The sequence below is a fragment of the Rhincodon typus genome, chromosome 24 (genome assembly GCF_021869965.1).
Source record: "Rhincodon typus isolate 14 chromosome 24, sRhiTyp1.1, whole genome shotgun sequence".
Lineage (NCBI taxonomy): Eukaryota > Metazoa > Chordata > Chondrichthyes > Orectolobiformes > Rhincodontidae > Rhincodon > Rhincodon typus.
The window spans coordinates 24,919,765-24,944,344 of NC_063355.1; the positions used below are offsets into that span (position 1 = coordinate 24,919,765).

The 24,580-nt window shown below is 40.4% G+C and overlaps 2 protein-coding genes and 1 non-coding gene across 3 annotated transcripts in view; 2 read left to right on the forward strand and 1 right to left on the reverse strand.

The window, feature by feature from the left end:
• Positions 1 to 24,580, forward strand: part of cux2b (cut-like homeobox 2b) — a 293,668-nt gene that overhangs the window by 224,451 nt on the left and 44,637 nt on the right. The window contains exons 7-13 of the mRNA XM_048611509.1: positions 606 to 682; positions 1,141 to 1,207; positions 16,405 to 16,453; positions 20,666 to 20,857; positions 21,922 to 21,980; positions 23,690 to 23,738; positions 24,000 to 24,102. Of these exons, the coding sequence (XP_048467466.1) occupies positions 606 to 682; positions 1,141 to 1,207; positions 16,405 to 16,453; positions 20,666 to 20,857; positions 21,922 to 21,980; positions 23,690 to 23,738; positions 24,000 to 24,102 (596 nt within the window). The remainder of the gene's footprint in view (positions 1 to 605; positions 683 to 1,140; positions 1,208 to 16,404; positions 16,454 to 20,665; positions 20,858 to 21,921; positions 21,981 to 23,689; positions 23,739 to 23,999; positions 24,103 to 24,580) is intronic.
• LOC109937215 (sesquipedalian-1-like) overlaps positions 1 to 24,580 on the reverse strand; it is a 212,336-nt gene that overhangs the window by 99,286 nt on the left and 88,470 nt on the right. The window lies entirely within an intron of this gene.
• On the forward strand, positions 9,485 to 9,590 carry LOC125486026. The gene has a single exon (XR_007264718.1). It is a non-coding gene; the product is annotated as a U6 spliceosomal RNA (small nuclear RNA).

Below are 24,580 nucleotides of genomic sequence, written 5' to 3' on the forward strand. Positions count from 1 at the left end.
CCTGATTTACAGCATCCGCAGTTCTTTTGGTTTTTATTGAATGATAAATAATAGTGTCCAGACACTGAGGATATGAAAAAGGGGAAGGAGCATCAGCACTAGGTCATAGGATGGTTTTAAGTCAACAGTGGATGTGGTATACTATAGAAACCACATGGCATTGTCTCTCTGTAAAAATAGAAAGGATACCTTCATTGATTTCAGTGCTCTGTTTGCACTGGGGAGTGTGACTTGTGTTGAAGTGTTTAGTGTTGGAGAGTGTCTCAAGTTGAATGTACTGATAAGCTCAAGGCTGAAAATGTGACTCGATGTTTTAAAAAGTATGTGGTGGACCCATCTTGTGGAGGGTAAGACTTCTCCTGTTTCTGAGATTGCTTTGAGGATGCTGGCGTAGCTGTTTACCATGTGACACCTGTAGAACATTAAACCGCTCCCCAAAAATCAATCTGGAAGGAGCCTATTCATTGACATAGCTCCAAAATATCTGTTCAATGCATTGCAGAAAAATTTCAGCTTTGTGCTCATCTGTGAAATATGTTGAATTTTTTTTACACAAATTACAGCTTGGATGTTGGATCACTGTGTCCTTTCTTTCGAACATATAGGAGACTACAGGAAGCACAGATCACCTTGGCTGCCAGACTTGGGGAAGCAGAAGAAAAAATTATGGTCCTTCACTCAGGTAGGTGACTTTCAGCATTTGTTCCATAAATAACATTGATGCCGTCCGGGTGGGTGAGGGGTCGTGACATGTGGTTCCTGACTGTCACGGGCAGGCAAATTGCTGTAATCTATGGTGAAACATAGACAGTTCCCCTGTGTAACTACCTGCTGTGGCGTGATGCTTACCCCAGCAGTTGGAATGGAAAGGTACTGTGTGTTTGGTTGCTGCAAAATCTGCCCGCTCTGTGCCATAGTTAATGCAAGATTGAACACATCGTGTATCAAGGCGCAAGCACACAGCACTAACCTGCTAAAATATCATGCAAGTTACCTAGCCCCTTTAAATAAGTCAGGGGAGAAATCAGATGGAAGCAATTGTGGAGCTTTCTTTATGACGGTAATTGCACAAATTGCAGATTAAACCCATGTGACTTAGCGCTCTCTTTTTATCTCTCTCTGTAATTATCTATTACTCAGCTTTGAAGACAACACAAACAGAGCTCCTGGACCTGAGGTGCAAATATGATGAAGAAGCAGCATCTAAGTGAGTAATCGCAAGTCTGCAATCTTGCATTTGTTAAACGCATCCACTTCAAGGTATTTGTCTGTGGGTTCAACGAGGAAATGTATTTATCAAATCAGCTATGCACCAACCATATGTCAGGTTATTATTGAAAATAAGACAAGGCTTTGGTCTTCTTCTATAAATATCCTTCCAGAAATGTTAAGTAGTTCAGATAATTGGACTAAATTTGTCACAGATTGAGCTAACTTACATGAGTGGGGGAAAGGGCTAAGATGCTTCCAAGAGGAGCAACTTTATACTTGTCACACTTTAATTGATCTACTAACATTCTTTGGCATGAATTACCATTGTGCAATTACACTACTATCTTCAGTCTTCAGAAAGTAGCACGGGTAATATTTACCAAACACAGCTTCAGTGGCTGTTGTGCTGTTATGGTTCATTATCACATGGTTAAAGATGGTGGCTGCTATTCATGGTGTTTTGGATTTATGAATATGTTTGTTTCCTTCAGTTCACATTTCTTCCACTTCTCCACTCCCCAAATCCATTGCCTCAGTGAGGGACAAAAGACAAATGCAGTAACAGAGGAAACTGGGTGACCTGGCATATGCATTGTAAGCGATTAATATACATGTTACAACAAGTGATTTGGGAAGAAAATGAAATGTTACCAGTAATTGCGTATTGGAATGCGAATGTAGAGAAATCTTATTAGTACAAGGCATTAGTGAGGCTACATCTGGAGCATTTGCATCTGTTCTGTCTCCTTATTTTAAGAATGGATATAATTTCATTAAAAACAGTGTTAACTCACTCATTAAAAAAAGGTTAACTCACCTGATTCCTGCATTGCAAGGGTTGTCTTTTGAGGAAAGGTTGGACAGTTTGGGCCTGAATCCATTGAAGTTTGAAAGGTTACAAGTGATCCTGTTGGAAGAGCTTGTGAGGACTTGACAAGGTGGCTGCCAAGAGGAAGTTTCCCTTTGTCTGAAAGCCTGGAGCTTGGGGATGCAGTTTAAAAATAAGTGGTGTCCCATTTAAGATGGTGATGAAGAGAAATGTTTTCTCTCGGACATTCATTCGTCTATGGAATTCTCTTCACCAGAGAGCAGTGGAGGCAGGGTCTTGATATTTTTAAGGCTCAGTTCAATAGATACTTGATTGACAAGGTAGTAAAAGATTATATAGGGTAGACAGGAAAGTGGAGTTGATGCCACATCAGATAAGCCACAATCTATTGAAAGGCTGAGCAGGTTCAAGAGACAGAATGACCTATTGGTCCTAATTTGTACCTTTCTATATATTTAACAGAATGTCATTATCAATAAACCTCCCCAGTTTCTTCTTCAGGGGTTATACTTGGAAGGGGTGTGAAGGGATATCTTCCCAGACTCTCCAGCTAAGATAGGCTGAGTATCAAGTTAAGTGCATCTACCTTCAACTCATGCAACTCATATTGGCCATTAGTTAGTTTTGTAATGCATTGGTCTGTCACTCACGCTATCAGGAACATTAAACACTGAAGCCATAATCCGCGTTACTGTGTCTTTAATTTGAAAGAAAGAAGACAGCTGTTATACCTGGGGATTTAAGTCATCTGATGCCCTTCCCAACAATACATTTTTTGGTAATAGGGAAATCATTTTCCGGCATATACACTCAGTGTCGTGGTATTGTTATGAATTTCCACTTTAATGAGTAATAGTTAATCTTTTCACCTTGTTGATGTCATGATATTTAACAGATTAAATGGACTGTACTGGGTTTAGTGGGTGGTATAGTGGGTGGTAGTGTGATCGGAGTCTGTCTTCCAGTGCAGAGTCTCCTGGGAACAGCATTTGATTACAAAAAGACCTGTCCCAAAAGGGCAATTAGGGATGATCTATATATGTTGGTTTTGCCAGTGATTCTCATATCCCTTGAACAAATATAAAATAAACAAAAATGCTGTAGTGCAGTGAAAATATTTTCCTCAACATTTTTCTTTTTGTTTTGGCTTATTTTTAACTCCAAAGCCAGTGTGACTTGTCTCACATAATAATTTTCTTCATCAAATGCTCTTGTTACTCAAGTTACATCTGACTGGTGCCATATAATAGCTTCCTTGATGATTTTAAGCATTCCATCATACCAGGAGAGAATGATCCCATTGGATCGTTTGTACTGCATTATGTGCTTGGACTAGTGTGAAGTGTACAAGAATCCTGCAGAGATCACAAAAGACCCCAAAAACCTCAGCAGCTCATTGATTTTTTAATTCAATCCATGTTTTATTATATCACTATAATTTCTACAAAATTTGCATTGAAAGCTTAATTCCTTTTTCCCTGTGACATTTTGTAAGCAATTCCCTGCTTGCCAAAGGTTTCCAGCTGCTTTAAATAAGCAGTGGCGGACAGATACAGAATGTTTGCACAGACTATAGAAAGGAAGTGGGATGAATCCTCTTAATTACAAAAGCTAGGAACACATGTTTCTGTAATTGTGAATGTTTTTCTGTGATGAGTCTGTTGGCCTTTAACAGAGAACTTCTCATTTCACCATAAATGCACAGGCTAATTCACATCCTCCTACTTCAAAGGTATTTTTGTGTTCTGTATAATATAACAATCAGGATAGACTACCTCTAATTCTTTGATTGATTACCTGACCACAGATATTACAGGTTGCCTAAAACTTTACAAGGTTCCTTGTCTGAATACAACAGATCATTAAGGAATCCCAGCCCTGCAGTGGGGAGCTGGACTCAAAGTATAGGCAATAACCTGGTCCACAAAATTGTAATCTTATTTACAATCTGAGATTCCTGCCAGTACAGCATTTTATCTGTGCAGCATAGAGTTGCTCAAGACAATGTATCTTACATTATCAGTGTTTTCTTTTAAGTGTTTTTTTTGATAGTCAGTTAGTGTGTCTCTAGGCAAAATAAGAAAATACCAAAAGGATAAAAAATCAAAAACCATCAAGTAATGTAAATTAGCAATGAGAACCGATGTGAGTGCTTCAACATTTGTTAAGGATCACAGTGACTCACAGTGAGGTCCAGGGTTGTTAGTTGTTGCTGTTTGCTGTTTAATGTAAAATTACTGTGCAATTTTTGTCTCGCAGTCTAAGGAAGGATATACTTAGTTTAGAGCGAGTGCAGCAAAGGTTCATGAGATTGATTCCTTTGATAAAATGGTTTTGCATATGATGAGAGATTGAGTTTTATAAACCTGTATTCTCTGTAGTTTAGCAAAATGAGCACAGACCAGGAGAGTGGGATGTAGATAGTGCAGTGCTAATCCCTGAGACCTGTGCCTTCAGTGGAGGCTGGTTCAGATGGTTTTGCAAACCATGCACAGTGGTCATTCCACTCTGGGACAAAGTCCCAGCTCTCAAGATTTGATAGTCCTAAAGCGAGAGCCTGAATATGTGCCGCCATTTGTCTTGACAATCAGGCTGTCTTCTGGGTGATGTTGGCTGCATCTGCCCCTTGACCTCATCCTCACCCTTCCAGCATGCGGGGCTGCTAAAGGACTTTGCATCTCTAACGGGTGATTGAAATCTCTTCACCTGAGTTCAGCGCAATAGAGATGCAGGTATGTCTTGTGAGGTTTTTTAAGCTTCCTATTTCACATAGGAGGTGGTGTAACATCACAGACCCAAGTGTCGCACCTGACTTCTGCTACCAGTCTATACATTTGAATTTATTGAGATGACTTCATGGACTTGCAACCCAATCAGTTGACAGCAAAAGCAACAGCAAAGTTTGTTCACAGTGTTCACAGGGGCAACCCTGTAAATCTTATATGTTTCAATAAGGTCACCCTTCATTCTTCTAAACTGTGATGAATAAAGGCCTAACCTGTTTACTCACACTTGAGAAGCCAACCCCTTCATCCCAGGAATCAGCCTAGTGAATCTGTTTTGAACTGTCTCCAACACCTGTACATCCTTTGTTAGATTCAAGGACCAAAACTGTACACGGTACTCCAGACGCAGCCTCACCAACACCCTGTATAGTCGTAACAAAATTTCCCTATTTTTATACTCCAACCCTCTCACAATAAAGGCAAAACATCCACTTCCTTCTTAATTACCAGCTGGACGTGCATGCTAACCTTTTATGTTTCAGTCACAAGAACACCCAGATCCCTGTACTGCCATTTTTGGTGTCTCTTGGCTCCCTCCTCCATATCATTAATCTTGATAATAATTGAGGCCCTAGGACTATTTCTTGTGGCATTCCACTAGTTAAGTCTTTCCAATCTGAAAAAGACCCCTTGATCCTGACTGTCGTCTTTGTTAACCAATCCAGAATCTATGCTAATACATTACCGCTTTAGAACTATTGAATTTTGAGAGCTGGAACTTTGTCCCAGAGTGGAATTAGCACTGTGCATGGGGTGGCACAGTGGCTCAGTGGTTAGCACTGCTGCCTCACAGCGCCAGGGACCGGGGTTCAATTCCACCCTCGGGCGACTGTCTGTGTGGAGTTTGCACATCCTCCCCGTGTCTGCATGGGTTTCCTCCGGGTGCTCCGGTTTCCTCCCACAGTCCAAAGATGTGCAGGCTAGGTGGATTGGCCATGCTAAGTTGCCTGTAGTGTTCAGGGATGTGTAGATTAGGTGTGTTCTGGGGGGATGGGTCTGGGTGGGATGTTCTGAGGGTCGGTGTGGACTTGTTGGGCCGAAGGGCCTGTTTCAACACTGTAGGGATTCTATGATTACCCACATGCCATGAGCTGCTATCTTGTGCAGTAACCATTTATGTGGCACCTTGTTAACTTTTTCTGAAAATCTAAATACTCCAGATTTACCAGTTTCCCTTTATCAACTCTGCTGGTTATATTCTGAAAGAATTCTAACAAATTATACAAACGTGATTTCTCTTTCACAAAACAGTGTTGACACTGTTTGAATGTGTTAAGCTTTTATAAATATCTTGCTATATCTTCCTTAATAATGGACTGTAGCATTTTCCCGATGATAGATGTTAGGCTAACTGGCCTATAGTTTCCTGCTTTCTGTCTCTCTCCCTTCTTGAACAGGGTTGAACGCATTAGCAATTTTCCAATCCATGAGAACCCTCCTGGAATCCAGTGGATTCTGGAATATTACAACCAATGCCTCCATTATCTCTGCAGCCATTTACTTTAAAACCCTTGGATGTACATAATCAGGTCCTGGCAACTTATTGGCCTTAGTCCCATTAATTTGCAGAAACTTTGTTCATTGCAGTAGAGACTGCTATTAGGTCTTTGCTCCCATTAGCATATTGCATATCTGTTATCATTGGGATGCTTATAGTGTCCTCCAGAATGAAGACCCTTGCAAAATATTGGTTTACATTATCCACCATTTCCCTGTTAATAATATCCCAATTCTGTAGCTTACCGTTAGTTTTTGTCACTTTGCATGCCTTCATTTTTGATTGGATGCTCTCCTTGACCACCTTTGTTAACCCCAGCTGGTTCCTCCTTCCTGTTGAAGGCGGCTTTTTGACTGAAATAAATTTCTGCAGAACGGAATGAAATACCTGCTTAAATGTCTGCCACTGCTCACCCACTGGCTCTTCTCGTAGTCTATTTCCCAGCCGACTTAGACAACTCTTGCTTCATACCTCTACTTGAATACCCCTTTATATGCTTTTATTTAAATCGAGGACACTGGTTTGAGACCCAAGTTGCCCTCACTCAAACTTAATTTGAATTTCTACCATGCTATGATGTCCACTTCCCAGAGAATCCTTAACTACAATATCTCTTCTTAATCCTACCTCATTACACGTTGTGAGATGTAAAATAACATGTTCGCAAGTACATTCTGCAACACTGTGCTCTAAGAAACAATCTCTGATGTATTCTACAAATTCATGTTCTGTGTTACCCTTGTCCAGTCAATATGCAGGTTAAAATCACTCATGGCAAATGTAGAAATCTTACACTGTTCCGTTATTTCCCAATTTATACATAGTCCTACAGTGAGACAACTCTTTTGTTTTCTCTTTTATTTCTATGTTCAGAAATGTTATCACAAACAACAAACAGCTTTCCCACAATTAAATCAGAATTACATTTTTTTTAAAAATCTGGACCCTTCATCAGGATCCTGATCCCGAAACATCGATTTTCCTGCCCCTGTGATGCTGTCTGACCTGCTGTGCTCCTCCAGCTCCACATTTCATCGACTCTGACTTCCAGCATCTGCAGTCCATGACATTTTATTTGTGTGTTTTTAATGATTAGCTGCCACCAATAAGTCCCCCGTGTAGCCAATCAGACATTTAATTACAAAGGCCATTACTTGCAATGTACACTATCAGAGGTGAGAGAAGGATAGGGAGAGTGGAAGGGGCTAAGTCGAAATGGAGTTGGAGGGAGAAGTAAAGCACTGTGTTGTCCCGCGGTGCCCACCTCTCTCTTAAAAACATTGACAGCATTGGTGGAGTGAGGCAACTCTTAAGGGACCTATAAACCACTTCGATCTGTGACTTCTTTCCCCTACTATTCCTTTTACACCATCCGTTATTAACAAAGCCACCCCACCTCCTTTTCCTTTTTTCCTGTTCTTCTGGAATGTTGAATACCCATGAATAATGAGTTCCTAGTCATGGATCACCCCGTAACCATGTCTCTATAATAGCTATCAAGCCATATTTATTTATTTCTAATTGTGCTGTTAACTCATCTGTTTAGTTACAAATTCTGTGTGCATTCAGATAAAGAGCCTTAAGCTTTGACTTTTAATTATTATTACTTATTCTGGTTCTGATTTCTGATGTGTGGTTCATTTTCTATTTTCTACTTGTCAAATTTTGTTTGCCTCTTCACTAGCTCATACCTCTGCTTCTTGTTTATTTTTGATCTTTTAAACTTTGCTTCAGTGGAGACCTCCCCCGCTTCACAAATGAGTTTGAAGCCCTATCTACAGCCCTAGTTATACCATTTACCAGGAACTGGTTCCAGCCTGGTTCAAATGAAGCCCATCCCAGTGGAACAGTTCTTTTCCCTGTACTGGTGCCAGTGGCCCATGAATGGAAACCCATTTCTCCCACACCTAATTTGGTGGTGTGCATTTACCTCTCCAGTCTTATTTACTCTGCGCCAATTTGCACGTGGCTCATGGGGTAATCCTGACATTAAAGCCTTGGTGGTTCTACTTTTTAGTTTAACATCAAGCTATTAGTTAAAATATAGACAAAATCAAAACCAAAGAATTGCTTCACTGCAACTCTATTGAAATAGTTAACAAATTAATAATCTACTTATTAACTGTTCTAATATAGTAACATCCCATAAACCTTTGGCAAAGGCAAATTCAGTAAAATAGATTGCCTCACATGTAATTCTAGCAGCAGGAAGAGAACCCCAGCTTTTAGCTGTAACAGAGAGAGGAATAAGAACTTCCACATACAACCTTAAGACTCCAACAGTTACTGAAAGCTAAAACTAAAATCCTGGTTCTGTGGGAGCTTGACCCCACCCATTCAGGCTGCTTCTATTGTTCCAACTTCAAAAAAAAACTTCAAGGCCTCACAAGCTATTTATTGGCTTGCAGCAGACCACTCGTCACCTCTGCCTGAACCTCTCTTCATACAAAAACCTGGATAAAATGCACCTCTAAAAGTCTTAGTAGCATCAGACAACAGTCAGGCAAGAACAGCATCTAATACAATACAGGGGCGTGACCACAGTCAGTCAGGCCCACAGGGTGGACAGAGTCAGGATGATCTCCACATAAAGAATGAGGAGCCAACTACCATGTAGCCCATAACCTGCTTTGACCCTTTCTGCCCCATCAAATCTTCCAAAAAACCTCAATGCGTTTAACCAAAAATGTACGATTCAACAAAAACAAGCCAGTTCGGCAAGCAAATCAACAATATCATCCACAACCCGATCTTTGCCAAAATGTAAGATTCAGCCTTGCATCGCTCTTAGTTTGAGATATTCTCATTTGTACATGAAATAGTTATTAGTAGTACGTATGTTCAAGCCGTTTAAATGGTGCTGTTCTGATATTGTATAAGGCCAGGTTCAAAGAAGAAGAGATTCATAATATGAATGACTAAGCTGTGGCTGTGTCGTTCTGAGACCTGAGCTGTTGATGGACCATGTAAATAGAGAAATAGAAAACAAGAACTAAGAGGTTTTGCTAAACATATATAAAACAGTTCAAAGCCACGATGACTGTGGTTCCAGATTCTAGGAACCCGAAGGAAGTGGGGCTGGGTATGTATAAGGGACCAAGAAACAGGAAAAACGCCAGAGTCCCTGAGATGAAAAGGGGATCTGACTGAAGTGTGTAAGTGCTCACTTTGGCAGCACATAGCCTAAAATTGGAACAATACAGAGAAGACTAGCATGGCCCGTGCACAGGAGGACCACTTTGGCATAATGGTAGTGTTCCTGCCTCTGGATCAGTAAGTCCAAGTTCAAGCACCGCCCCCCACCCCGCCACCGCCACCTGCTCTCTGCTCCAGAGGTATATAATAAAACAGGTTGATTAGAAAAAGAGGTTACATTTTAAAAAAAGATTCTGAGAGGACTTAACAGAGTAGGTACTAAGAGGCTTTTTTCCCTGGTTGTAATATTGGGATAAAAGATCGAGCACTTAGAGCTGAGATAAGGAGAAATTTCTTGTCTCAGAGTTATGAATCTTTGGAATTCGAGCAGTATGTTCAAAACAGATTGATGGATTTTGGAGCACAAGAGGAATTATGAAATAAAGAAATGAGCTGGGGAAGTGGATCAAGGTAGAGATCAAGTGTGAATGGTGGAACAGACCTGACAGGGTGTTTGACCTGCTCCCTGTTTTTGCTATGTGACATAGAACATAGAACATTACAGCGCAGTACAGGCCCTTCGGCCCTCGATGTTGCGCCAACCTGTGAAACCAATCTGAAGCCCATCTAACCTACACTATTCCATTATCATCCATATGTTTATCCAATGACCATTTAAATGCCCTTAAAGTTGGCGAGTCTACTACTGTTGCAGGCAGGGCATTCCACGCCCTTACTACTCTCTGAGTAAAGAACCTACCTCTGACATTGGTCCTATATCTATCACCCCTCAATTTAAAGCTATGTCCCCTCGTGCTAGCCATCACCATCCGAGGAAAAAGGCTCTTCCTGTCCACCCTATCTAATCCTCTGATCATCTTGTATGTCTCTATTAAGTCACCTTTTAACCTTCTTCTCTCTAATGAAAACAGCCTCAAGTCCCTCAGCCTTTCCTCATAAGACCTTCCCTGCATACCAGGCAACATCCTGGTAAATCTCCTCTGCACCCTTTCCAATGCTTCCACATCCTTCCTATAATGCGGCGACCAGAACTGTATGCAATACTCCAAGTACGGCCACACCAGAGTTTTGTACAGCTGATTTATTGCAGTGTAGCATCCTGCTGCAGAATTCATAAATAGGCCATGCTTGTTACCCAGTCAGCACGATTTTGCATAAAACGTTTCAGTGGAAGTTAACAGCCACCAATTCACATCTGGGAAATAACACATAAAGAGCTTGAGCATGGCATCATTCCAGCTCATCGTTCTTAATGTTCTGTATACGACCCTTTGGCTGCAGGCGAACGGGGAAGAAACTCTGGTGTGGCGAGTGAGTTAGACAGACACATCACACAATGAGAGTCTGTCTGAGACGCTCTGAAACTGCTTCTGCAATGTTCAGCATATTGTTGTCTCTTGCTGACATTAATTTGCTTGATCTAATTATGGAGGGAGTTGGAAATTTATGACCAACTTCAGGATGAAATATTCTGAGTATTATAATTAAATGCCAGGTTTTCTTTTGAAATAAAAATTTCTACTGGGATGGACGACTTAGCAAGGAGACCTCAGATTATATAATTGTTTCATTTTAGTAGCATTATTGGCAGAATTGCAACTGGACTGTGTATATAACAATGTACTGTACATGATACTAACCAACATGTTAAAAGTATAGAAAATCCTTCATATCAAGTAACACAATGATGTGGCGATACATGAAGCATCCATAATGCTGGAGGTGTAGCTCGAGCTACAGTTGAGTCTTGGGTAGGTGAAGGAATTTGGAATACCATGCATACATAATACAATTGATTTCAATTGGTTGAGTATGTGGCAACTTTCTGCATGACCAACGATTGTATTTGACAGCTCCAATATTTAGAACACAAACCAGGGCAAGAAGGAAAAGGATAGAAAGAAGAAGGGTGCTGTTTATTATATCAAAGAGCATCTTTAATGATGTCTCTGAATTGGTGATATTGCATAAGGGTTAATAGGAATGAATTAAGACAAAAAAAAGGCAAATGCTGGAAGAGCTGTCTTAAATTGTAATTTCCCAAAGAACAAAGTAAAATAAGCATGGGGTAGGTTAGAGTTAGATAACGAAATAATGAAGGTAGGAGTCATTGAGAGAGGTGCAGAGTGGTAGAGGCTTGGGTAACACTCAGGGAGTTAGTGTGGTATGAGGATAGAATCTTGGGAAGAATGCAAGACAAAATAAAGAGGGTTGTTACATGATCTAAATCAAGTGACCAGATGGGCTGCAGTGTAAATGATGTTGGGATGTATAGGTGTGTGAGGGTCAATTACTTCATTGAAAAGCAACTGGATTAGACTCCTAGGGTGAGAATCTTTCTGTTCTTTATCAGATTTCTGATTCTGGTGAAAGTGGCTGCACCTTCACAAGGTATTCATTTTCTGTTGTACTGCATTTAGTGATCACTAAAGTGAAGGATCTGATCAAACTTTCTGAATTACTTTGGGAATGGAAATTGTTTTTCTAATGTCTGTGTGACTGGATGTGCTGAGAGACTTAATGAACATCTATTAACAAATGGGGCTGTGAATGCTAATATGTGAAATTGGGCTGTGAAATGAAATATTTTAATTAACAGTTGCAGCATGACTATAAATAATGCATGCAGAAGTGGATTTTCCTGTTTGCAGAAATCATTATCATATTAGTTGAAATGTTTCATTTTTCACTGTAAAAAGATTACCAGAAACAGAATGAGCGATGGCTTTCTGGCTTCTACCACACTTGAATCAGATTTTCCATCGTCCCTGCATGGAACATATGAGGACAGTCTGTAACTTACCAATTTAATCATCAGGTTCAGGCCCAATTTAACACAAATACTGAGCTCCCAGTGCAAAGCTTTTCAAAGAAAGGTCAGTGTGGCAATTTCAGGCTGCTGCCACTTGTTCGTTGGCACCATGCTCAGTATTGGTTGATGGGATGGCAAAGATGATAATGCTCTGACATCCTAAGTGAGGGCCCAACACACTGTTGCCATCACACCATTGCCAGTCTCTGCAGGGCATGAGGTTTTCAATTCCTGATACATTTTGCCAGAGGGAAGGCAGAGGCAGAATAAGTCTAATGGCACAGAACATGTAGGGTCAGAGGGACAAAACACCCTGTCTGCACAGAACCCTAAAGATAGCAAAATATCTTGAAAGAGTAGTTAGCAAAGTATGTAGGGCTTTGGACTTCATAAATAAAGGAATTGAGTACAAAGGCTAAGAAGGTATACTGAAATCTGTATAAAAATGATTAGGCCACAACTAGAGCTTGTGCCCAGCATGAGCATTTGAGGTATATGAACTTGAGGGCTTTGAGGATAGAGCAGAGGAATGGAATTGTGTAGATTGCTTGATAAAGAGCTTGGAGGTCGTTGATAGGCCTGCTCTGCAGCTATGACCCAATGATCTGAGGGAGAGCAGACTGTGAACAATTCATTGAAAGCCCCTGGCTATTTAGTCTGTCCATCTGTCTTGTTTCTTCAACAGGTGGCCTAGATGCAGTTGGACCCTTCATCAGAGTTAGTTTCATTGATTCCCTTTGACTCAGAGGTAGCTTCACTGGGGGTTAGCACAGTCTCCAGAGCTAAACGCAGTGTACAGATATGATCTGAGCAAGCACCACAGTGGCTGGAAGAAGACAATCTCCATTTTCAGCCAAAATCTAAAACTCTTTACCATACCATCTGATACTTGCCACAACTGCCAGTGTGAGTCCAACAGTTGGCTTGGCACCTCAATGTCCCCATCTCTGCCATGCTGTACAAGTCTGTGAAAAGAACTCATTGTCCAGCAAAGTAACTGTGGTATGCTGGAGGAGAGTGGGGTATGTACGTTCCATGCTAGCCGCACTGCCTGTCCTCTGGAAGTTGGCTATAAGTTTCCTTGAGACTACTAACTACACATCTGTGTAACTGGTTTGACGCCAACTTGGCACGTGAGTGCATTGTCTTCAGATTGCTCGGAGTGTGGCTGGTTTGGGAGCCGGTTAGTTCAGTGGGCTGGACGACTGGTTTGCAATACAGAGTGACGCCAAAAGTGAGGATTCAATTCCCACACCAGCTGAGATTACCGTGAAGGACTCTCCTTTTCAATCTGTCCCTTCACCTGAGCAATGGTAACCCTCAGGTTAAACCACCACCAGTCATCTCTCTTTAACGAGGGAGAGCAGCCCTATGATCCAGTAGGACTATGGCAAAGTTACGTTTTACTTGTGCCCCAGCCAACAGTAATGGTTGGTGCCATAATAAAGGGGTTACCAAGATGGCAGCCATTCCCTCAGATCACCCGAAGGTACCTTCTTTCATCTTTAACACTTTAACAGTGAAATAATGCAATCCGGATGTTTTGCAAACAGCCTCTAAAATGGGACAAATGTTTGTATTGTGGTGTTTTTCTTTCCATATCATTCCTTTCACCATTTCCCTGTTCTTCAGACCCACCACAGCAGGCAGCATTCGGGCTCCTGAGCCCGGGGCTCGTCTGCTCCTTTCTTCCATCTGCCTTTCTTCTTATTTCTCGTTTTTACCTTTTCATTGACGGCAGTGGCTGCATCGGCGGAGGCAGTCTCGGTGAGGTGGACCCCCAGTGTGGTCTCATGGCAACGATGTTGAGTGTGGCTCCAGCAGCCAGAGATCCTTTATTCATTCCCAGGATGAGGATGTCGCTGGCCAGGCAGCATTTATTGCCCATCCCTAATTGCCCAGAGGGCAGTTAAGAGTCAACCATATTGCTGTGGGTCTGGAGTCACATGTAGGCCAGACCAGGTAAGGATGGCAGTTTCCTTCCCTAAAGGACATTTGTGAACCAGATGGGTTTTTCCAACAATCGGCAATGGATGTTGCCACTGACATTGAGGATCCAGCTCAGGTGGTGGAGAGGCAGCAGTGGTGGCATTGGTTGGCTTGGCGCAGGCCTCATGGTGGCAGGGTGATTCCTTGAACCAGGACCCCGCCTCCTGGCAGATTCCAGGATCCATTCGATTTCCAGCGTCAGGAGCCGCCTGGACAGATCTGGACATTTCTTCTGCTTTTGTTTCTGCTTCTTTAATTTCTGCTTTGAATTTCTGTATTCTAAGATGGTGTCAGAGACTGGAAACTCTGCACGTTTCGCTGCATTCCTAGATTCCTGTACTTGGGTACATGTGACAATAAAATGGCTAATAAAATCTCTAAACAGCATCTAAAATTACAGTATTCACTGCAGAGATTTATTTAAAAACTTGGCTTCAGAAAAACAGCATAAATCAAAAAGACTAAAGTAAATTAATGTTTAAAAAGGGGCAGCACAAGCAACTTGTGAGAAAGGAAACATTTTATTAAACATGGCATGATTTTAAGGGCTCATTGAAAGATGGAGCCTGTTTCTTTTTGACATTTGAAGATGGGTGAGCAAAGTGTAAAGAAGAATTTATCAGGTGCGAAGTTACAAATTGAGGCTGAAACTTGTCAGAGAGCTGCAAATGTTTAAAAGTAACTGACTCTATTTATTTCCTAAAAGAGAAACCACTCTGCTTTCTTTGCAAGAGAGGTTTGATGAAGAAACTGCAACTTGCAGTTAACAAAAATTTTAAAAGTTGGAAATGAAACCGGCATGCTGGTTACAGCAACAGGTCAGGCAGCAGCTAAATTCAGAGCAGACAAGTTAAAGTATCAGGTATAACCCATTAATAGAAGCTTCTGATAGAGGATCCACGTTTCACACATTAACTTGTGTGCTGCCTTAGCAGATACTCACTGTCCTGCTGGGTGTTTCCAGCATTTCCTGCTTCTGTTTCGGAGCTACAGGTTTTTTTAATTGCTTTTTAAAAGGTGCAAGCTAAAGACACCCGACAGAATAGATTAGAACATTACAGCGCGGTACAGGCCCTTCGGCCCTCGATTTTGCGCCGACCTGTGAAACCAATCTGAAGCCCATCTAACCTACACTATTCCATTATCATCCATATGTTTATCCAATGACCATTTAAATGACAGGAGGGTAATCGGTTCCTATTCCAGCACCTGGGACTGTTGGGCCATAGTGAATTTGAAGAGCAGGAAGAGCATAAACACAGAAAGGAATTTGGTTCATTTTTCTATTTCTATTGGAGGAGCTCAGCCGTCCCAAACCACTGAGTCCAGATTGCTGGCCAATGCAGTAGCCCAGGCAATGGTTTAGAATAATAAGCTTTCATTTAGGAATCAAATCTGACAAGGGTTTAGAGATGAAGAAGCAGGTTTTCCTCCAAAGTCCTTGTTAATTTCTGGTAAATAAGGAGAGGAACCAAATTACTGGCTGTTGGCGCAACTTATGCAATTCCTTATTGGGCATGATGTCAAATATTTCGGTCCATTTTCTGTACCTGTTTTAGAGATGAATAGTGGCAACAGTTTCAAATACAGTTGCTTTTTTTTGGTTATGTATGGCACGTAGTTTCATACATGGTTGGTCACTTTATTGTGTACAATCTCAATTAGCATTTGGATAGAATATCATCTATGTCAGGGCACGAACCAAACTAACATTTTACTTTGTTATAGATAGAGCTCTGCTAAAACATATTGTTTTATGATACATAGCTGCTTTAAGACAGAGCATTGATACAATTGAAAATCCCAATGGTGCACAGTGCATTACTGTTTTGACTTGCAGTCTTCATAAAATGTTCAACGCCATGCAAATTGACTTAGCCATGTATGTATTAAGATTTGATGCTTGGAAACGGTAAGTCTTTCATGATACAACTACTTAAAATGCTTCAGGTACATAAACCAATTGCAAGAGATGGGTTTGCATGGCTAGGACCATTATGGAATACAGTATCCCAAAGTGTTGAATGAACTGAGAGTTGGCAGTGAATAGTAATTTTGCAGGCTGTTATGATTGTAGGCTTTATATGTCTTATCACACTGTGATGTTTTGCATCTATTTTAGGACAGATGAATTGGGAATGATCATGACCAACTTAGAAAAAGCTAACCAGGTAAGAAAGAAGCTGCTCTGAATCTTGAACAATACCGAGCATATAGGAGACTTACTTTAAAAACTGGGGCTTTGGCAACGGGCATAATCTATTGATTTGTTAAACAAACCTTGAATGTATGTAGAATGCAGCATTATGCACTCATTTGGTAGCTATTCATCGTCACTAAGTAGTGAAGTAAATATTAGAGTATGTTATTCAGTGTGTTGCTGCACAGCTTCTCAAAGAGCTGCAATATTTTTATACACATTGGAAACCAGCCTGATGAAATTAGTGAGAAAATTTCTTGTATCACAATTAACTTGGCGTGAAATTAAATTGCAGTCATTATGAAATCACGACCAGCTTTTACTGAAAACCCGAGCCTTTAGCCCATAAAGAGCAGTGGAATACACCTCCAAGTTGGTACTGCTTCTAATCACACAACATCCACCACAGGTCTTTCACTCAGCTCTTGAAAGTGGTGACCCACATGAATGCCAGCAACCCTCTAGTGTTTAACCTCCATGTATGAGTTTGGACAGGGAACATCAACAAATTAATGTATAGGGTTGCCAACTCTGGTTGATCATATTCTGGAGGTTTTGTCATGAGCTCCCTTACTGACCTTACTAACATGTCCATCCTCCCAGTGTGCTGCCTTCATACATCGGTGAAGAAGCAAACAAAACTCGTCATTATCTGACTGGATGATTCTCAACTTAAATCTAGAAGCCTTTTTATTCCCATCTCTGTTTTATGCCTAATAAAAGACAATGTTCAACCAAAAATCTTCCAAAAAAAAATCCTTCCCTGCCCACCTCCCCAAGTCCTGGCATTTGTTCTCCATGCTCTTCGCAGCCATTCCCTCGAGATCAGTCGTCAATTGGTGAAGATCCAGCATAATCCTGGAGAGTTGGTGGCCCTGCTGATGTGGAGGGGATCTCAGCAGAGTCTGATCATTCCTCTCCGAATGGTCCACAGCTCCAACTGTTTCCAGCAGGGGGCCTGAATGGGTGCTTGTGAGCAGGGATGTTGGTTTGTGTTGTGCTCCACTTAGTTTTCCCAAAGTTTAATTGTACCTCCACCTCCATCAGCATGGGTAGAATTGGCTAATCACAAATAGATGGAGCTGACACCTTCCCTGTCTGCATTGATCGTTCTTACATTTAACCAATAAAGTATCAGGGTTGGGAAAGCATTTTAATTACACTTAGCCCACTTCATCAGTTGGTCAGGAACTCATTACTTTGTTTTCAAAAATCATTCTTGATGATGATGTTTCTATTGTTGTTCTTACCAAATCAACAGCCATAACTGGAGTTCAACTTTTACTGGTGATTTTCAAAGAACCATTAATGGTTTTGAACAGCTCAGTTGTATTACTGGGAGTTAATTTTTAAAATCTCAACAGTGCTACCTGCGGTTGGAAAAAGCAGAAATAATCCAGTTTTATCATTTTCTCTTCAATGTAAAATATATTTGTTGCCAATTAAATGAAAGTGTGTATAAACATAATAGTATGGTACAATGCTAAATTCTTCATTTTGCTATGGTGCTGTATTAGGATTGATGTTTTACATTGCCTTTGAGCTTTTTATGTGCACAAAATCATATAGTTAAGGGCTGTTTAAATGTTGCACAAGTACTGCTTGTTGTTATCAGTATCAATCTGAAATTAAATAATTCATAAGTGGAACCAATAGGAGAATGGGTATTTGAGAAATACAGAATCACAAGTAGTTTTGGTGAAGTTTGCTGTTGGAATTCACTGCTTAATATTCTTGCGGTGGGGGTTCATTACAGAGGGCTGAAGCTGCTCAGAGAGAAGTAGAGAGTCTTCAAGAACAGTCTGTAAACAGCTCCATCCATTTGGCCTGCCGCTCTCCACGGATTGTTGGTGTGGTAAGGAATTAGGAGTAAATGAGGAACGTCTATTTGACAGCCTAGTGAACAACAGCCAGCACTAAGTTCAACAAAAATCCTGCCTGACCAACTTTCTTGAGGAAGTGACTTCCAAAACCATTGGCAAATTTCATCAATCAGAAGCTGCAAAGAAGTTCAAAACAGTGGGGATTCGGAGCCATATGCGTGTACAGCACAGAAAACAGCCCTTCATCCCATCGAGTCTGTATTGGCCAAAACAACAACCTAAGTATTCTAATTCCATTTTCCAGCACTGGGTCCATAGTCTGAAAAATAGAATAGATGGAAACGTTCATCAGCAGCATCAGACACTGTGTCGGATCGCAGGGGGCCAGAATGGAGTTGCTGGAGAACATAGTTGAGACCCTAAGCGTTTCTAATTTGGATTGAAAGCTTAGATTAAAATAACTACAAATTGGTTAGATTTTCTGATGTATCAAGCCACAGTTGATTGCATGAAGATAGTTTGTGATCGATAAATGAATTAGAAAAAATAATATCAAATGGGTTTTAGTACAGGCAAATGTAAAATACTGCTCACGAGAAGAGGAACTGGGTGAGACACACAGCCCATTCAATATGTCAAACTATTGCCAAGCAGCCATCCATTCCTTAAATGAGTAAAATGTAGGTTTATGACTGATGTAAAGTTCCACCACAGAGAATAGTCGAAACATGAAATAAACATCTGGAACTGTGTGGTATAGATCAAATCTCTGTAATCAGTTAAGAAACAATTGGGTACTGTAATGGGATAACTATGGATCCCTTCTGGAAAATGAATTGGATTGATAGTCCTTGTGCAGTGAATTTGTCATGATCTCAGAACCTAATACAAAGCTTTACTGACTTGTTCTATATGGTGATACACAGGACCAGCTTGAAAATTAGAGCTAACATTTATCTGTCCCTAATTAAGGAATGTGATTAGACAAGCACACTAGCAGCTCATTCCTTTGCTGAATAAAATCATCTTTGATTTCGCTCTGAACTTTGCGTACACCCAAGGCCCTATAGCTGGTATTCTACCAAAATGTGTGCTGAGCAATGCTCTATTTGGTGACTGTATTGATTTGAAATTAAAGCGCCATAATTTGAGACATCTTGGCAGTTTACATTCAGGACTGCAGTAACAATCCCAACAGAATAAAAACTGCCTTGATGCAGTCCATTTAATTAACTCATTGCATGCCAAAGTGGACAAAATGTCAATTGTTACAAATATACAGAAAAATGTAATAATAAGTGGTTTCTCTTTCATAAAACCTGAGGCTTTTTTACACTGCTTAAAATTTAAGATGGCTGAGGAGGACATTATTCTTAGGTTGTCAGCTGAAAGCTAATGTGACTTTGTCTCATTGTTCTTGACAAGAGTCAGCCTGAACTTCACCAGCTTCTTTCATCAGTCCTTAAATTAAGTGTTAATAATGTGTTACTGTGCCAGTTAGCACAGCCTAGTGCTGACAACCAACATAATCTTATTGCTTATATATTGCCCAAAAAAATCTTGGTTTGATTCACATTGAAGGAGTCCATGGAATGAATGCCAGAAATGAGTCTTCACAGAATATCTCTTTGTCTGATGCCAGATTATCTAATACAATACGTCTATTTCTCTAAATGATTGACTCAGTTTATTGTGATAACTAGCATTTTGACCATTAACCCTGCTGTTCAGTAAACCTAATGTATATGTGTTACTCCATTCATTTTACTCAGAAATTCTTTAAAGTTATAAGTGCTGATATAATCATAAAGTAAGACTAATCAGTCTCTTGATAGTATAGAACTTGACTACTGCTGAAAAGAGCAGTGTTGCTGAAATTTTTCATCTTGCACTCTTCAGGACCAGTGCAAGAATGCTGAATTTCAAATAACCACAACAACTTATACTGCAGGAGAGAAAAGGTGCTCGTGGTCAGCAAATTGACACTGATTGGCTGAAGTGTTGCCATGGAGAAAATAATCGGGAACGATGGCAATCAGCACCAACTTGTCAACCAGTCAGTGTACCTTTTCTCCAATGGTTTAAATTACTGTGATCATGTGAAATTTGGCACGCTTGCATTTATCACAATAAGTGCAAGACAGAAAACTCCAGCAACTTATCTCTTTATTTTTCAGCAATACAATAAAAGTGAAATTTCACCTTTGAAGTGACACAATTTGTTTTTTAAAAGCAAGGCTCGGTTTTGGTTTGAATCTATAATTGTTGCACGATTATCCAGTAATCCACAAGGGGGTTATGCAAATAGACTTTGGATAAGTTGCTGGCAACTTCAAAGCGTCATTTCCACTTCTGCACAGGATCAAACAGAGATTTTGATGTGTCCTGGCTCAAGGCTGGAGGCAGCCCTGGTTGCTAAAGACAGAGAGATTATCCGATTGTTGAAAGAGATTCAACACCTCCAGACTACCCTGCACGAACTCCAGGAGAGTTCAGCAAATCAGATTGCGCAGTTGGAGCAGCAACTAGCACGAAAGACTGAAGCTGTGGAGGTAATGGAACTTGGGACAAGATAACGCTTGTTAAAATATAACTGCAACTAATACCATTTTTGCATGAAATCAAGTTTCAAATAAATAGATGACAAATATCTGCCATAATCAATGTGAACAGTGTTATATATTTCTATGAACTACACAAATGATTCAGACTAATAATTACCAATCAAATGATTATCAACTATATGGTGTCACATTGTGCAAGTGATTTGTATTGCGATGCGTCTCCTGTTTTCAGTTTCGTCAATGTTTCTTATGTGCTGCTTTGTATGGATCCATAAAGTGCACTGTGCATGTTTCCTTGTTTATATCCAGTAAATATTTAAATTAATTTCAAGTAAGCATTCATCACGTGTGGTCTTGTTGAAAATTGTGCTGCACTGGTTTGATTTCTGCTTGCACCGCACTGGAGGGTAAGCTGGAATAATTGCTGAAACCACTGCAGAAGCTTCGCAGTAAATGCTATCTATTCCTGTCAAATCCTTTCAAAGTGTCAAGTTCTGTCCTGGATGGCTACTGCTTGAAATAGACCCACAGAATAGATGGGTGGTGAGTGACATTCACCTGCCATAACACTGTACCATGGATAGTCCGTGATAAACACACAGCTTCCTGGTCCCGCTGTGCCATCATGAGATGCTAAGAAAAGGCCCAACTACATGGAGGAATAGGGAGAGAACATACTAAGGGGTCAAACTCATTTTCTTCCTTCGTAATGAAACAATCTGATGTTTTGCTTGCGTTTTATTTTCTTGGGTATTTTAGAAGTGTCCTTCCCCACCTGCTACCAGTAATTTTAAGTCCTTAATCTTAACACTCTATAGCACTGAGCAGTTAATAGTATGTCTGTTCTCTGTGGGTTCTGTTGTTGGTTGCCATCACTCCCATTCTTCTCTCAATGGCACTCCACTACTTCATTTGCTATAATTAATTTGGGAAATAATTCAGTTTCTCTTCTGACATTTGTAAATTTCAAATGTGTGCTGTGTATATAAAATTTGCAGTTAACATTAACTGTTGGATTGCTTTCTAACTGATAACTGTGTCCAATTTCTCAGAAATTAGAAAAGAAGTTAAGTGCACAATTAGACCATACGGAACAGAAAACAGAATTAAGGTACGTATTTAATGTACAGTAGTCACAAGAGTAGCTACTGGATTAAGGACTGTTGGTACTGAAAATGCAAGGTGAATAATGTTTTGTGAGGTGTGTGGAAGAGGTCTTTCATTCTGAGAACGCACATTAGAAGGAAAATTAATGGAAAATGTGTCAGTTGTCACATTCATAATTTCCTTATGCGTGGCTTACTTCTTCACAACTCTGCTCAATTCTCCCTTGCTGCTCATTGTTTTTTTTAACTCTGCTCCAATTCTTATTTTATCCTGATTTGCCTACTCTTGGCTCCTGCGATTATTATTTTTGCCTCTCGGCCTTCTTCATCCTGCATTTCTCTGCAATCATTCTTATTCTGGTATACCGCACCCCTTTCCCGAAAAAAAGATTTGCTTATGTCTATCCTCATATTATCGGCATCACACAAGATAAAATTGTTCAAGGTGCAAATTCTAGCAACAGAATCTCAACAAAAGAGCAAGCTGTGCAATATGTGTATTTATAGACATAATGACTGGAATATTAACAAAGTAAAATGCTTGCTGCTGTGGAGGAGTTTTATTGCTCCAACGTGACAAGTAACCAATATTTTCACTTGCAGCAAAAATATTTCTAAAGGAGCGGTTAGATTTGAGTGAAATCACAGCTTTTCTGATCAACCAAGGAATGACGCTGAAGCAACTTGAACTAATATTCTTGGAATATATTTTCTTGGTGTAAAAGTCATGTGGGTTGTGCAAATGATGAACATATTTTAGAGTAAAAGTCAAACTAAACGAATGGTCCAACAGGCCTGACTCATGAGACATTTTTCTTATTGGCTTTCATCATCACCAGAGTGGCTCTGCATTTTGCAGCTGTTTACTGAAGAGCATTCCATCCTCCCTAACCATTCCCCAATCCTGGGCTCCAGTTTTCTTGAATAGAAAACCTCTTTTCCTGTGGATCGTGGTTGCTATTATTTAATTTTAACAACAGAAATCAGTCTGAATTGAAACAGTGTTTACCCATGGGAACACTTTTGATTAGATAAATAGAAAACAATCACAGAATCACAATTTGTCCATGTAAATAATCTTCTCTCATTTGGAAAACATTAATATTTGACCCTCAAGGTTTTTAATATTTCAATATTCTCCTCTCCTGAATGCACAAGGTTACCCAGACCTGTGTTCCAGTGCCTCACTCAAGTAGCCTACCTTTGTCTATAAATCTCAGTTGGCCTACTTTTTGACCGTTGTGCCTGAGTGTGATCCCATCATGACAGAGAATGCACATTCCAGTCGAGTAGTGGTGAATAATCAGCAATGAAAGCCTGGATGTGCCTTTCTGCCCTGCCCTTCGCCCATCCATCAATCTCTGCCCTTCCACTGCAAATGAGAACAACTGTCGACCTCCTATTCCTACTAAAAACAGGGGTGCTGAGTTGGAGCCTTAGCCATCAAAAGGACCTGTCAGACCAGCAAAATCCACTGTTCAGCCTGCCAACGACTTTGCTGCTGAGCTTAATACCAACATGACACATGCTCGTTAATATTTATTAAGCAAAAGTTTCAAACTGTTCACTCAGTATTTAGTTTTCAACTTTGTAATACAGCTTGAGCAGAACAAAGAATGAGCCCCACATTGATTATGGAGCATACAAATTGGGGACTGTCTTCAACACCATGACCTTGGATTCATTTGTGACATCTATTACATTTTTTTTACAGCATTTTCAAATCAGTGAACCCAGTGTCTGCAAATGGCTGTGCATCCCAGGTAACTTTTCAGTTCAAGATAATTTAACCATTGCTGCATAATCCTGTGGTTTGTGGCCTTGTAGGTTAATTAAAAGTAGCTTCAATATTGATGTGGAGCTACATGTCTCATTTCACTGGAGTTAGCCAGTCAGTAACAAGCGTCAGAATTAATTTTCCCAAAGGAACTTTATAAAGCAATTCTACTAAAATTATCTTAAATTCATTGGATGTGCAAAGTGTTGTCTAGATTGAAGTTGGAATAATTATTTCCTGCTGCTAGGATAGAACTAAAGACACTGAAGATTCTCTGCCGGATAAAGAGATGATCCCTCAACCTGAGAAGAAGTGTTTACAAGAGAAGCTAAACACAAATGCAGAGATGGGTATGATTGCAGATTTTTTATTTCTTAAGTCTCTTAAGATTTCATGAAGTATCTGGTAACCTGTTCCAGAAATCCAAAACCGCTCACCATTTTGTTCTCCTTCTGAAGACAGGATTGATTAGTTGCCTTTAGAAATCATTACCACTGAATCCTGTTCCATCTCAAAGCGTTGAACCAATGTTTTTTTATAATGCAATGAGATGCATCACTGATTAATCTGTTTGTGGAGATGTTGGGTGAGGGCAAGTGTTGGGTGAGGGTGAATGTTGGCCAGGATGGGGGCAACTCCCTGTTGTTCATCAACCGTTTGCTACTGTCATCCCCATTCCGCACAAACCCGCTTCCTTGGTTTGATTAGTTTCTTTTTCACCAGACTGATCCCTGGGAAGGTTCAGCAGACTGATGCTGGCATGACAGCATTTCCCTTTTGAGACACTGGGCCTATGATCTCCAGAGGCTAGAATAATGAGAGGTGACC